The sequence below is a fragment of the Mauremys mutica genome, chromosome 1, assembly GCF_020497125.1.
Source record: "Mauremys mutica isolate MM-2020 ecotype Southern chromosome 1, ASM2049712v1, whole genome shotgun sequence".
In the NCBI taxonomy this organism is placed as follows: domain Eukaryota; kingdom Metazoa; phylum Chordata; order Testudines; family Geoemydidae; genus Mauremys; species Mauremys mutica.
Window position 1 is genome coordinate 92,226,689 of NC_059072.1, and position 14,009 is coordinate 92,240,697.

Here is a 14,009-nt window from a genome sequence, read left to right on the forward strand (position 1 = left end):
AGGAGGAAGCATCTGGGTAAGTTGTTGGGGGTTTGGACGGGGGAAGACGAGTTGTTGGGGGTTGCAGCCTCTCACTGCTGTGACAGCAGTGGACTTGCACATATTAAGCCAAAATGATCTCAAGGATCTTAATGCACCTCCTGGGTACTGGAGGTTTTGTCCACACTGCACAAGCAGTATGCTGAGCACTCCCTGCTCAGGAGGGACTTGGGCATTCAGTGTCCAGGAAGGCTGTAGGTCAGGACTGAGCTGTACTGGCAGAGCCCAGGACTGGGATAAGCCAGGGGTGCAGCAGAGGGGGATCACAATCCATGTGTGTGTGAGTGGAGTCTGGGATAGGTGCCACTGCTCAGCACTGAGGTGAGCCAGCAGGGCTGTGTGGGGCCCAGGGCTGGGATAGCTGGGGCTGTTGCAGGGGGGCTGGGAGGGGCACTGCCATGTGGGGCCCAGGGCAGGGGATGCCGCAGGCCAGGAGTGAGGTGCACTAGCAGAGGAGTGAGTGGGACCCCCAGGCGTGGTATAGCCAGGGGTGCTGGAGGACAGGCTCAGCAGCGCTGTTTGTGGGGGCATAGGATTGCCGCAGAAGGGAAGTGCATTAACATAACAGTGGATGGAAAGCTAGCACTGACCCTGGCTCAGGAGACTCACCATCATGGGCCCTGTCTACGCTCAGTTCGGCTCAGCTCAGCTCCATTGGGGTTTGCAAGGGTGGGAGCTCTACTGCAGACAGAGCTGTGAATGCTGACATTTGTTATTCTCCCCCCTCCCCCTGAGATCACCCCCACTCCTTCCCCCAGCTCTGGACTCTCCCTCATACATTTTTGCCACTCCACTGACCATTCAAAAAACCTTTGCTAATGCTGCCCATTTTGCTTCTAGCCGCATACTTAGCTTACACTAATGTGCTAAAACAGTAGCTCAAAGGCCCCAGCCCAAGGCGTGCCACATCCCCAGCGCTCAGAGGGTATGGCTACACTTGCAGCTGTACAGCGCCGGGAGTTAAAGCTGTCTTCATACAGCTGCGTAGGGAAAGCGCTGCAGTCTGGCCACACTGACAGCTACCAGCGCACTGTCGTGGCCACATTTGCAGCATCTGCAGCGGCATTGGGAGCGGTGCATTATGGGCAGCTATCCCAGCGTTCAAGTGGCTGCAACATGCTTTTCAAAAGGTCCGGGGGGTGGGGTGGAGTGTGACAGGGAGCGTGGGGGAGAGAGAGAGTGGATTTTTGGAGCCGACTCTCTGTCAGCAGCTGCAAGTTCCGACGCCCTCCCCCACCCGTCTCTCGCTCACTGAAAGCAAATAGCCTTCTTTGTTTTTTCCCCTCACAGACCAGATAAGCAGCGTCCCCGAAACGGACCTCCCGCTTCCTCCCTCCCTCCTGCTCGCCCCCTCTCTTCAAGCAAACACTAGCTGTGGGCGTTCCAAAGGGAGCTCATTCACAGCAAACAGGAGCTGTGTTTGTTTTTTTAGATAAGCAGCTCCAGGAGCCCGGAGTTCACAACAAAACAAACAGAGGCATCACAACAAAACAAAGAGTGTAATCTTTACTTAAAAGCATTATGGGAAGCTTCCGGAGGTCAGTTACAGCGTAGTAAGATTATTCCCTGTTTACACTGGCACCCCAGTGCTGCAGCACCAGCGCTATTCTCTTTATTCCTCTCGTCGAGGTGGAGTACATGCAGCGCTGTAGCCAGGGAGATACAGCGCTGTATGTGCCTTGCCAGTGTGGATGGAGAGAGAGTTACAGCGCTGTAAAGCCACCACCAGCACTGTAACTCTCAAGTGTAGCCAAGGCCAGAGTGGATTCACTGTCTCACAAAGCCTTGGCTGCTTCCTGCCTTGTCACCCTTGTGTAACCCCCAGCAGGACAGACGGGCCTGTGGACAGGCTGAAGGTGGAGAGTGAGGCCCCTAGGGTCTTGGGCTGCACTGCCACTGACTCTGTGACCTCAGGCAAGACATTTAACCTTTCCAGGCCTTACTTCTCATCCGTCCAACGTCTCTAGTGGTTTCTTCCTGGCTTTATCTCAAGCCTATCCTCCATCCTCATCCTCCTTGACCTTTCTGCTGCCATTGACCTGTGACTCTCACCTTGCTTGGTTCTCCTGCATCTCTGATGGCTCTTCCCCCCTCCTTTCCCACTTCTCTATGGACGCTGCCTAGTGCTCCATCTTGGGTCCTCTCCTCTTCTCCCTCTCTATCCCATCATTGGGAGACTTCATCTGTTCGCAGAGGTTTAGCTATCACCTGTGTGCTGATGACTTTCAGATACAGTTTTCTGCCATGGACCGCTCTCTCACTGACTCTCCAACAGCTCCTCTTGGGCAGTTCACTGTAAACTCAAATTCAGCATGGCCAAAAACAAGCTTACAGTCTCCCCTACCGAACATCTTTGCTGATTTTGTTCTAGGTTACAGCTGACCAGACCATCTTCTCTCGCATCATCCCGGCCCATAACCAGGCTGACATCTGTGGCTCCTGTCTCTCCTTCTCCCCACATATCCAGGCCATTACTTATTCCAGTTACTCATTCCGTCACAATATTTTAAATAAACCACACTTTCCTTTCTGCCCTGAGGATCAAGTCACTTGTCTTCATCCCTCTTCGGTCAACCAGCCTTAGCCACCTCTGATCCATCTGTAAATGCTGCTGCCAAAACCACCTCTCCCTCACCAATTGCTCCAACCACATCAACTCCCACTGAATCACTTCACTGTCTCCCCAGCTCCCTGAACATCAAATACAAACTTCTTGTCTTTGCTCCTAAGCCCAGCCTCTCAGACATGGTCTCCTCCCACACGTCCCACCTCCACATCCAGCCTGCTCTGCCAGCGCGGCCAGCCTCAGCATTCCTTCCCAGCCTCTCACAGACACCTCCATCCCCATGACTTCTTCCCTGCTGACCCTTACGACTGGGGCACGCTCCACAATACAGTCACCAAGCCCACCTCCTTTCACCTCATCCAACCCTTTCCTAAGAACCCACCTCTGCCAGGAAGCCTATGGGGAAACAAGGTGGAAGTAACAAACCAAACACAGACTCAGCTTGGATGAGCCATCCAGATGGGTCCACACCTCACTTCCAAACCACCTGATCTGAGTATGGACAACCTTATCCTCCTGTTCACCACCCATTGTTGCCTTCTTCTGACCCCTCCCTTGGTGTGTCTGCTCCAATACAGATTGCAAACTCGCTGGACCAGGGATCATTGCCTTTTACTTGTTATGGGGAAGTACCTTGCACATTTGGGACACTTGAAAATAAAATAAGAAATAAAATAAATTAATTAATAATAAAATAAATAAATAATAATAATAATGTTACCCCTCTGTAAAATGAGGAGACATTACAGATCTGCCTATCAGGGGTGGCGTGAGGCTAAGCTAATTAGCATTCGTAAATCACTCAGCTACCAATTGGAAGTTGCGGTACAATTACAGTCTTTTACGAGCAAGGATGCATTGGAACAGTGCTACTGCTACTGAATGGTTATGAGTTACCGCAGTTTCCTACCCTCCTTCTCTTGGGATATATGGCAACGGTAATGCGTGTTGTCACAATCACATTAGCACATGCTCTTGTGTCTGCTAAATGCTCTCCGCTCCGTTTCTGGCAGCACCGGTGTTGTCCTTTAGCCACTCTGCCTTGGAGTGAGATTACATCAGATCTCACAAGCTGAAGCAGGTTGGACCTGGTCCGTACTTGGAAAGGAAACCTCCAAGGAAAGTCCAAGTGCTGCAGGAGGAGGTACTGGTGATTTAGCCGAGGTTGCTTGTCCCTCTAAAGCCCTGATCCAGTGAACCATGTACTTAGCTTTAAGCATGAGAGTCGTAGCCCCACCCCCTTGAGTTCAAGAATGGAACCAGAATCAATCCAGCTTCCATTGAGTTCAATGGGACAACTCACATGCTTAAAACTAGGCTCATACCTGAGTAATTTAAACTTCCCGCTGCACTTTCCCTTAGTCACACTATCCCCTTCCCTGTCTCTCAAACGGGGCTGGAGCATTGCAGTGCACCGTGAAACAGCTGCCGCAATCCCAAGGGATGCGGCCTGCAGAGCACTTAGGGTCCGTGGGGACGAGAAGCACTGTGGGAATGCACATCTCTGTCTGTTTGGGGTGCCTGTTCCATCTCTCTCTCTCTCTCACCCGTAGCCACTTTCCAGGATGTGGGGTTGCCTGGGCCTCCTTCTGGTGTCAGCTCTCTTCCCCGTCAGGGGAGCGGCTGCTGAGCGCTGCCCACGGATCTGCATCTGCGATAACATAAAGCACCACGTCATGTGTCTGAACAAGAACCTCACGGAGGTGCCCATCACCATCCCACAGGTCAGTCCCTGGGCACAGCGGGGGAAGGGAAGAGTCAGAGGCAAACGCAGCACAAAGTGCTCTTAAACTGCTCCCCACACACTTGCCGCCGCTTCCACCACCATCAAAGCTCCTCACCCCCTGGGGCATCTGGGCACCAGTCTGATTCTCTCTCTCCTTGCACAGCACTGAGCCACACAGGCTGCTGTAGGACAGGGGAGAGGAAGCAGAACAAGATGCAAGCAGGTGTGGTTCACTTCATGCAGATGTCTGGGTTTCCGAAAGATTTGTGCAGTAACCTCGCAGCCTTTCAATGCCATTGATGTGAAAATCTTAAGGGAGGGGTTGATCCACATGCAGGGCAGTTTGCAAGGGTATGGCTACACTTACGGTTTGCAGCGCTGGTAGTTTGCAGCGCTGGTCATCCAGCTGTGTAGGAGCAGCGCTGGTGTGTGGCCACACTCACAGCTACCAGCGCTGGTGTGTGGCCACATTTGCAGTATTAGCAGCGCTGTTGGGAGTGCTGCATTATGGGCAGCTATCCCAGCATTCAAGTGCAACAACGTGCTTTTCAAAAGAGGAGGGTGGAGGGTGGTGTACTGTGACAGGGAGCGGGGAAGATAGAGTGGATTTTTGGAGCCAACACTGTTGTGTGTTAGCTTCCTGGATTGGAAAAATCACAAAATGTTCATGAGCCCTTAGTCTTAACTCTTAATTGCATACAGCCTGCCTCCAACACGGACTCCCCCCGCTGTTTCACTCACTCCCTGTGGTGTTTGCTGTGATCAGTGTTTGTTTTAGATTAGCAGTTCAACGGAGCTCCGATCGGTGATCGGTTCTGTTTCATTCACTCTCCCTGCCTCTCATTTGATTGTTTACAGCCAGGTACAGATGATCACAGCAAACAGGAGCTCTGTTCGGAGCTCCGATCGGAGCTCGTTCACAACAAAACAAAGAGAGGCTGCATAACAAAACAAAGAGAGTAATTTATAAAAGCATTCTGGGATACACCTTATACCCTGGAGGCCAATCACAGCGCTGGTGTGTGGCCACACTTGATGACCAGCGCTGCAGCACCAGCGCTGGAATCCTTATTCCCCATGCCGAGTGAGGTATACGGCCAGCGCTGCAGCCAGGGAGTTGCAGCGCTGGAAGTGCCCTGCAGGTGTGGCCACTTACTAATTGCAGCGCTGGTGGAGGCTTTCCAGCGCTGCAAATCGCCAGTGTAGCCAGATGAGCTGGTCTGCTCAGGGTCAGCTCTTCTACCGAACAACATCATAAAAATAACTCAGCTGATCAAGACAAAAAAAACCCCAGTTACAATATTTTTGGCCAATACACAGTCAGGCCCCTCCGAGGTGGTGATTGTTACAGGCCTTAAGCTAAGGCAGAGTCAGATAGCGAAATAAGGAAACAAGGGAAACCCAGATGGCTGCAGGAAGGTGGTGTTGGTGTAGGAGGCACGTTCCCCTCTGAGTCAGTACTGAACTAAGGCTCACGCAGGATGTTAGCGATTGCTGCACTGCAGGAAGCCTGGTTCAGCAGGACGAATGGTCACTATTGAGACCCCATCACAACTTTCTGCAGCAGACTGGAGGTGCTCTGGGAAGTGTCTCTTCCAAGTATTGACCAGTCATGAGCCTGCTTGTGAGATTTGGCCAGATCACAGCGATAACGGCTGCAGAGAGGCCTGGGACAGCCCGTCAATCTGCTGCAGAGAGGTGGGAGAGGTTGTGGATTCCATCTTCAGTAACTGATGCTTGTGTAATCAACAGGTCACCCAAAAATTGGATCTCCGGGGCAACAACATAAAAGTCATCCCTGGAGGAGCTTTCCTCCCTATCCCATACCTCACCCACTTAAACCTGCAGCGATGCAATGTGGCAAGTATTGAGGAAGGGGCTTTCAGGGGACTAGGACGACTGATCTACCTCAACCTGGCTTCCAACAATATAGCCTTCATCTACCAGGAGTCCCTGGATGGGCTGTCTTCTCTTCAGCAGCTCATCCTGGAGAAGAACCGCATAGAAGAGATAAAGCCAGGGGCTTTCAGCCAACTGGGCTTCCTCAACTTCCTCAACCTTGGCGAGAACTTCCTGGTCTACCTGCCCGATATGGTCTTCCAGGGCCTGCAGCTGATCAAGTGGCTCCGCCTGTCCCATAATGCACTTCATGTCATAGCCACGGAGGCCTTTGCTGGGTTGCCGACCCTGAGGAGGTTGAGCCTGGACCACAACGAACTGCAGTCCCTGCCCACAGAGGCCCTGTCAAGGCTGTCGGGTACCACACGGCTGGACCTGGGACACAACCCTGTCACGTACATCAGCGAGGAGGCCATTGAGATGGCTTCACTGAAGCAGCTGTTCTTGGACAACATGGCCCTGCAGGATGTCTCACACAAAGCCTTTGTGAAGAGCCCCCTGCTGCACACAGTCGACCTCCACAATAACCAGCTGCAGGTGCTGCAGCCGCTGACAGAAGCCGCTCACCTGAAGAAAATCAACTTAACAGGGAACCCCATGGTTTGCACGTGCTACATGCGACCCTTCAAGGAGTGGACGGAGAAAGCGAGGGTCCAGACCGATGTGCCATGTGCAGGCCCTGGCGCCTTCAGAGGTGAGCAGCTGGAGTCACTGAGGTCCATTGATATGAAATGTGGGGGCCCTGCCCCGGACGAGAAGCGGCTCCCCAGCCCAGTCACCCCCAGGAGGGAGCCAGAGGGAGATGCTAAGATAAGGTGTCCAAAAGTCTGTGCCTGCTCCCCTGATTTCCAACACAGCAACTGCGAGAACAGAGGCCTCCGGAAGATCCCCAAGGGGTTCCCAGGCAACACTCAGCTGCTGGACCTGCGCCAGAACGAGTTCCACTCCATACCCAAGGGATCCTTCCCTGGCTTGAAGAAGCTGGTCTCGCTCCATCTGCAAAGCTGCAAGATCGCGGAGCTGCAGCCGGGGGCCTTCCAGGGCTTAAAGAAGCTGGTCTACCTCTACCTGTCTAACAACAACATTGCTGCCATAGATGCTGCTGCCTTTGGTGGGGCCCCCCTGCTCAGCTACCTGTACCTGGACCACAATGGGTTCACTCGGATGCCCACGGGGGCCTTCAGCCTCCTGCCCAACCTCTTCTCCCTCCACTTGCAGCATAACTCCATCAGCCAGCTGTCAGACAATGACCTGGCTGGGGCAGGGCAGCTACGCTGGGTCTACCTAAGCGGGAACCGCATCACTCGTGTGTCCCCCAGGGCCCTGAGCCCCGCCAAGATGCTAGAGAAGCTGCACCTGGATGAGAACCTATTGCAGGAAGTGCCCACCGGGTCCCTCAGGGGTTTGCCTGTCCTTAGTGAGCTGAAGCTGTCCAAGAATCCCATCAAGTCTATTGGGGACGGAGCCTTCCTCCCTGTAGCCAGGTCCCTGCTGCACCTGTATCTGGATAATATGGGGCTAGAACAGGTGAGAGGGAGGGAGAAGGGCGAGTGCCCCAGCCTAATAAAGCTAAATCCTACTATACAAATTACTGTTCAGTCACCTCTCCTCCCTGCTCCCACTGCAGGGCACTTCCCTGCAGCACGTTCCAGTGTTTCTTCTGGACGAAATGAAGGGGCTTCCAACCCAAAGCAATGGCCCCAACACTGGGGCTTGTACCACTTCCTTTGGGAGATGATTGCTCAGCCTGAGGCCTCGCTTGGAAGAAAAGCTTCCCGATATTTAGCCTGAATTGCACCTTTGTTCAGTTTTATCCTGTTACTCCTAGTGATTATGCCCCCTCGGCCTGCCCCAACAGTCCCTCTCTACCCCTCCTTGGCAATTGCATCTTTCACAGGTGCCAGATCCGCCCCATGTCATAGCCCAGCCAGGTTACAGGCTCTTCATTCCTTTAATCTGTCCTCATTAAGGGCTTGATCCAAAGCCAAGGATAGTCAATAGAAAGATTCCTGTTTCTTTCAATGGGCTGTAGACCCTGCCCTAAGCTCCTCCCTCCAGGGTCCTAATAATTGATATTTCTCTTTCCTCCAATTTGTCAATATGTCTTCTTGTCCTGTGAAGACCTATTCTGAGGGATTCCCCTCTGCTACTCACCTGTTTCTCTCGCCTCTCAAGCACCCCAAATTGCCACCATCCTCCTGCCAGCCAAGGCTCCTTTCAGGCTCAACAAGGCCACATCTGGGGCCTCCCATGCTGCTTTCACAGCAACTCCCAGCCCTGGGGAAGGAGAGCGCCAAACTCGGGTCCAGGGAGATTGCCTGGCCATTCAACCACCCTGATCGGTTTTACTCTCAAATCTCAAAACCCAGAATGAGGCCACTGCAGAGCCCAGTGTTTCTCTTGCTTGTAGAGAAGAAAGTGGAACACGTCCCTGCCAAATTCTTCTTTCCCTTTTAATGGAAATTTGGGTACATTCTGAGGTTCCCATAATACAACCCAAACTAGTTATGTAAATTAAAGGGGTCTCAGTAGTTTTTCATAGCATGAAACCCTTGTTCAGCTACTTGTAACCAAATCTCTCCTCACATGTGACCCCAGAATCCTCAGTGCTGGTTTTCACAGCCCCTCGAAGGAAGTGCCACAGGAATGGTGGTTATTGAGGTGCTCCTGGAATCTAGAGACCATCCTGAGCATGAGGGACTGAACCAAACCTGAAAACCAGAGGTGGGAAAGCAGAGTGGGCTTTTCCCTTTGTGACCGTCACAGAGGCTGACAATCTCTGCCACAGAGATTAAATTAAAATGGGGAACTGGATCCACAGTCTTGCAAGTAGAAAGCACGTATTCTACGGCGCTGACCCAACTAAGCACTTAAACACAAGTAGCAACCTTGGAAAGGACACTGCTCATATGCTTAAAGTTAAGCACATGCTTACGTGCTTTGCTGGACTGGGGCCTGTTTAAACTGAGATAAAAAAAATAAGATGACAATCAGCTAACCAGGGACTGAAAAAGCCCCTACAATCTGCTCAGTTCAGTGCCTTGCCATTAGTTAAAGGAAAACCTGAGTCAAAGTGAAAAGCTATATTAAGTGTAACACATCCAGTTGCCAAAAAGACAAAATATCAAATTGAAAAGGGTGTTAAATATAGCTATTAAGAATCACACACCTATGTATATAACACCGTACATTTACCCTGCACTTTCAAACACAGAACAGGTGAAATTCCCTGCTACAAAGAGTTTACAATCCAGAAAATAATGCAAAATGAAATAGGGACACTGACAGCTTGAGTCTGATGCAGGTTAAGAGACACAAAGTGTAATATTTCAATATGTGAAGCAGGTAGAGGCTTTCAGAGCTATTTAAAAGGAATTCATATTTAGCACTAAATATTAAGTACCACAATTACAATAACCAATAAAGACAGAGAACTCACTTTACACAGTAACTTTGAAAGTCTCTGCTTCTCTCACAATGAGCTCCTGCACTTCCTTTGTCTCAAATTATGTCATCAAACTGACCTGCGTGCTGGGAAGTATTGATACAAAGTGATAGTAACACAAGCCCCATTCACAGTGGAGGCAGGAACCAATGAGAGCTACTTACTTACTTACTTACTTACTCTCTCTCTCTCTCTCTCTCTCTCTCACACACACACACACACACAGAAAGTGCATGCAGATATTTAACTCCCTATTAAAATCATCCACAGCTGTTTTCCTCTGACTCATCAGCCCCATCTCATCATTTGCAGCTTTCCTCAAGGGCCTTTGCTGGTCTGGGTCCCAGGATGAAGAGTCTGTACCTGGACAACAACAACATGTATAACGTGCCTGACTTGCGCAGCTTCACAGGGCTGGAGGTCATCAACCTGAGAGACATCCCTTTCCACTGTGACTGCCAGCTCCTCCCACTGCGCAGGTGAGTCACTGCTTAGGTCCAGCAGCCTGGCTGGGTCTGACTGACAGGAGGGTGTGGATCTCTGCTCAGTTCCTGCCAGGGAGATGTTCATACTGCTGAAAATATCATTGCAACAGGGACCAATATGCAACTTTGCTGCCAGTCTTAGCAGGGAGGCTAATCCATAAGAACATTGAAATCCATGGGAGTTAGGTGCCTAAATACCTTTGAGGAGCTGGGCCCTCCTGCCTAGAGAGGAGCTCTCCACAGTAGGACTGAGACATATGGGTAGATGAGGGCAAAGAGAAAAGCAAAGGAACTGGCAGATCAGAAAAGACCATAGGTCCTCTGGTTGCCTGTCTCACCCAATTCCCAATGCCTGATGCTTCCAAGGGAGGTGTAAACACCACATAATGCGCCTCATTGTGCTGTAGCCTGCCATGTACTTCTTCATGACCGCAGTTGCTGCTCACCTTATACCTTGAAGTGTGAGGACTGGGAACCCTTGAAATATGTCCTGGCTGGGATGACTGCAGCTGCGATTCTTACTCTATACAACTGCATTTTTGGGGTGTTAAAACTTTCCAAACTGTTTGCACATGTGGGGAGACTGAAGTGCCCTGCCTGAGCTGTCCCCCTTCCAGGGGTACACAGAGGGCATCACTCTCCAGGGCTGTCAAGCCAGCCCCAAACTCCCTTTGAACTTGTTAACAGAGAGCAAATGCCCTGGTTTGCCAGCACAGCCATTTGTGCCAGTAATTTGCTAAGTCCACCTGGAGTTTCTCTCATCTCCTCTTGCCCCATTTTCAGATGGATTGACAAACTGAACTTGCGCGTGGGAGCCACCTGTGGGTCCCCAGCAGAAGTCCGCGGGCAGAAGGTGAAGCTTTCTGCTGTCTTCAAAAGCTGCCCAGGCTGGGGTATGGAGAAAGGCAGAAGAGCTCATCCAGACAAAGTCAAGGCCAAAATCAAAGCAGAAAGAAGCCCCAGCAAGGAAAAGAGGTCAGGAAAAGCACAAGCCAGAGGCACCAAGAAGAACAAAGCGTAAGAGGGAGTGGCCCTGCTGCAGCTGCTGAAGTGTCTTATCAGCAGTGTGTGGCTGTGGATGCACTTGACCAGCTAGTAGGAAGCAGCTTAGTGAGAGAGAAGCTTTAATGGGCTTTCATCCACGTTGCAGTGAGATTTCCATTGCACAGCGGAAAGGAGCAGACCTGACCGTAGCTCTGGGAGACCGAGCTCTGGGGTTCTGGTGGGATGGGGGCTGGAAGGGCAGTGTGTGTTGCAGGGGAGGGAATTCAAAGAGGAAATCGCATTGAGAGGAAAAAGCAGATGTGAGAGTTCCTTCTGACAATCCCATGGTGCTTTTCCCCTCCTGCTCCCCCGCTTCTGTGCCAAATCATAGCTTGAACAATTCCATTTTGTCTCCCTAAGTTCCTCTTGCGGTTTCAGTGGAACATGTTATTGTTCTCTTCCTGCCCTAAAGCGCTGTGTCGTGCTGCTGTGCATTATGTTTCACCCCTGAGGTGGCTGATCTTTAGTGGTGGGGGAACAATCTGCTGTCCCCAGGCAGGGTTTCATGTCACTTCTGATTCAGTGGCCAGCTACCTGCTGTGGAATGCAGCCCTTGCTGCAGAATTGGAGCTTCCAACCAAAACCTATACATTTCTAGCCCACCTGGTTGATCAGGTAACACTGGAAACACAAAGCAAGTGTAACACATGCTGAATTAACTTGGTGAGTCTGCAGAGACCCTGAAACAATAACTGTGTGGGGGGAGGGGGGACACCCCACTGATCTCAATGGAGCGTCAGGTCTCAAACCTCCTGATGAATATTGAAATGCCAACATTGCTAACTGTCCACTGCTGATGGTTTCAGAAGAAAAGTCCAGTAAATGTACATATCCCACAATCCCCAACCACCCTCTGTACCTTCCCAGGTGTCAACAGCTCCAATTGTCTTCCTGCCCAAGTTCCCAGATCTCTCCCTCACACTGCCACCCAGCAGGTCTGCGTCATTAATACAAATATCGCCAGCAAATTGAAAATTCATGGATTTAAACCTCAAAATAAACAGCATGGGGGCTACTGTACTGAGTATTTATTTTTGTTCAGTAAAGCCCCTATTTTATTTTACATGAAGGGGCTGCAGAATCTCCCATCTCTCCAGAAAAAAGGAAGCCACACTGCAGCACATAGGTCCTGCTCACAGCGCACTGGCTGGTGCCTGGTCTACATTGAGTGAGGTGGCAATGCTCTCTGTAGCCCTGCAGGGAAGAAAGGCTCTATAGCCAATGGGATTAGCTACATGTTGTTGGAAAAGCTACATTTACCCATAATATATGTATCACTGATCCTTTCCAAGGCTGGCAGCAGTTTGATGTATTCAGCGCCTCCCCTTCTGCCCCCTCCTATTTCAAAACACATTTAAAGACAGTGAAAGACTATAAGGGCTGGTGTCATCTAGTTTCTTCTTAGACGGGGTGTGTTATCCACAATCCTTTGCAATGGCAAACCCATCACCAAATTTCACGTATTGTTTCAACACCTAGGGCCAGACCTTTGGCTGGTTTATATTGGTGTAGCTGCCCTTGAGCTATACTGATTTACACTGGCTGAGAATTTGGCCTCTAGACTTTGTTCCTGCAGACTGAGATGTTCTAGGGAACCAGAGAAGGTACTGATCAGTTACAAGGAATTCTGCAGGGACCTAAACTACTTAGTGATCTCTGTTTGCCTTTGGCCATGCAAGAATCACAGGGAGGAGGCAGAGAGCTGCTCAGGACAGCAAAAGCATTTCACATCTGTTTGTGTAAGTGACTCGAGGCTGTGTGTGTGTGTTCATTTTCTAGTTCACTTACAGCAGCAGAATGCTTAGAGCCTACACCATATGGATGTAGTATTCTGCAAGAGAGTGGCAGGAAAGGACTGGCTTTGTCCTTCCCCAGCACTTCAGTGAATCCTGTCCCTTCAGTATCACATGCTGCCTGGGCTCTCTGGATTGCTGTGAACAGGTGGTGAGGAGAAATGGCAGGTGTGTTACCCCAGAGGACCTGCTCCAGCCCCTTTGCTCACAGCTAATATTCCAGTTAGGAGAAAAAACAAACCTGAATATACGCTTCCCCTGGGGCTTCACACCTCTGCAGCCCCAACAAGCAGTGCTCAATCCAGCATATTTGTCGATTACAGTATGAGAGGCTGGTGCCTGAATGCAGCATGACCAATAAAATACATCTGCCATGCCTGGCACCCTTTCCAATGGAGTGCGGGGGAGGAGATGGAGAACCTTTTTCTTACACTATAGGCTGTCTAGACTTGGGAAATAGGTCATGTTTTGAAAATATCTTTCAGTCACAACCTTTATTTCTAGTGTACGCAGGGCCTAAGTCAGGCTGCAGGGTCCTGCCATTCCAACCACTGCTTCCTGTAGCAGACACTGAACAGCCAGCTTGTGAGGGCACAAGGAACAGCAAAACCGTCCAAAATGCTCTGCCTCCAGAGCCTTAGAGATGATGCAACAGCATCTAAGGACTTTAAGTGGAAATGAAAATCATGTTGAAACAGTATTCTCCATTATCTTATTCTCCTGTATCATATACTTAAGTGACATGAGAGCAAACACAGTTATGTGTATCACTGACACCTTCAGAGGATTAAAAATAAAAGAATGTTTAAAATGTAGCATGTTAATCACCACTGACAGTTTTTGCCTTTTGCATTTCACTCGAACTAGATTGTAAAACAAAAGTGAAATTGACCAGTTTCACTGGCCTATTCTTACACACTAGCCCAGTGCTGCTGTGTTTGGGTTTCCCCACACATTGGGGGACCAGAGAATTTTTTTTTTTTTTACATGAAAAGTATTTTACTAAAATTAG

At 50.4% G+C, this 14,009-nt stretch overlaps 2 protein-coding genes across 3 annotated transcripts in view; one reads left to right on the forward strand and one right to left on the reverse strand.

Moving 5' to 3' along the window:
* The window catches only part of LOC123346748 (chondroadherin-like), a 27,377-nt gene extending 17,574 nt beyond the window's left edge, over window positions 1–9,803 (reverse strand). Inside the window, exons 1-2 of one of the 2 annotated variants that reach the window (XM_044984220.1) lie at window positions 9,670–9,803; window positions 4,153–4,256 (exon numbers count right to left, since the gene is read on the reverse strand). The gene's annotated coding sequence lies outside the window, so the exon portion shown is untranslated. The remainder of the gene's footprint in view (window positions 1–4,152; window positions 4,257–9,669) is intronic. The other variant, XM_044984214.1, reaches the window with a different exon arrangement.
* CHADL (chondroadherin like) lies at window positions 4,171–13,764 on the forward strand. Its single transcript, XM_044984205.1, has 4 exons — window positions 4,171–4,329; window positions 6,084–7,757; window positions 9,988–10,154; window positions 10,944–13,764. Exons 1-4 carry the CDS (start codon window positions 4,171–4,173, stop codon window positions 11,179–11,181), a joined length of 2,238 nt encoding a protein of 745 aa, XP_044840140.1. The 3' UTR covers window positions 11,182–13,764.
* Window positions 13,765–14,009: the final 245 nt, after the last annotated feature.

Excerpts from the sequence above, each read along its gene's own strand:
- CHADL (XM_044984205.1), top strand. The coding sequence starts at position 4,171 with ATGTGGGGTTGCCTGGGCCTCCTTCTGGTGTCAGCTCTCTTCCCCGTC. Across the intron at positions 7,758-9,987 it reads ATAATATGGGGCTAGAACAG|CTTTCCTCAAGGGCCTTTGC; the intron begins GTGAGAGGGAGG and ends CATCATTTGCAG. Across the intron at positions 10,155-10,943 it reads CAGCTCCTCCCACTGCGCAG|ATGGATTGACAAACTGAACT; the intron begins GTGAGTCACTGC and ends CCCCATTTTCAG.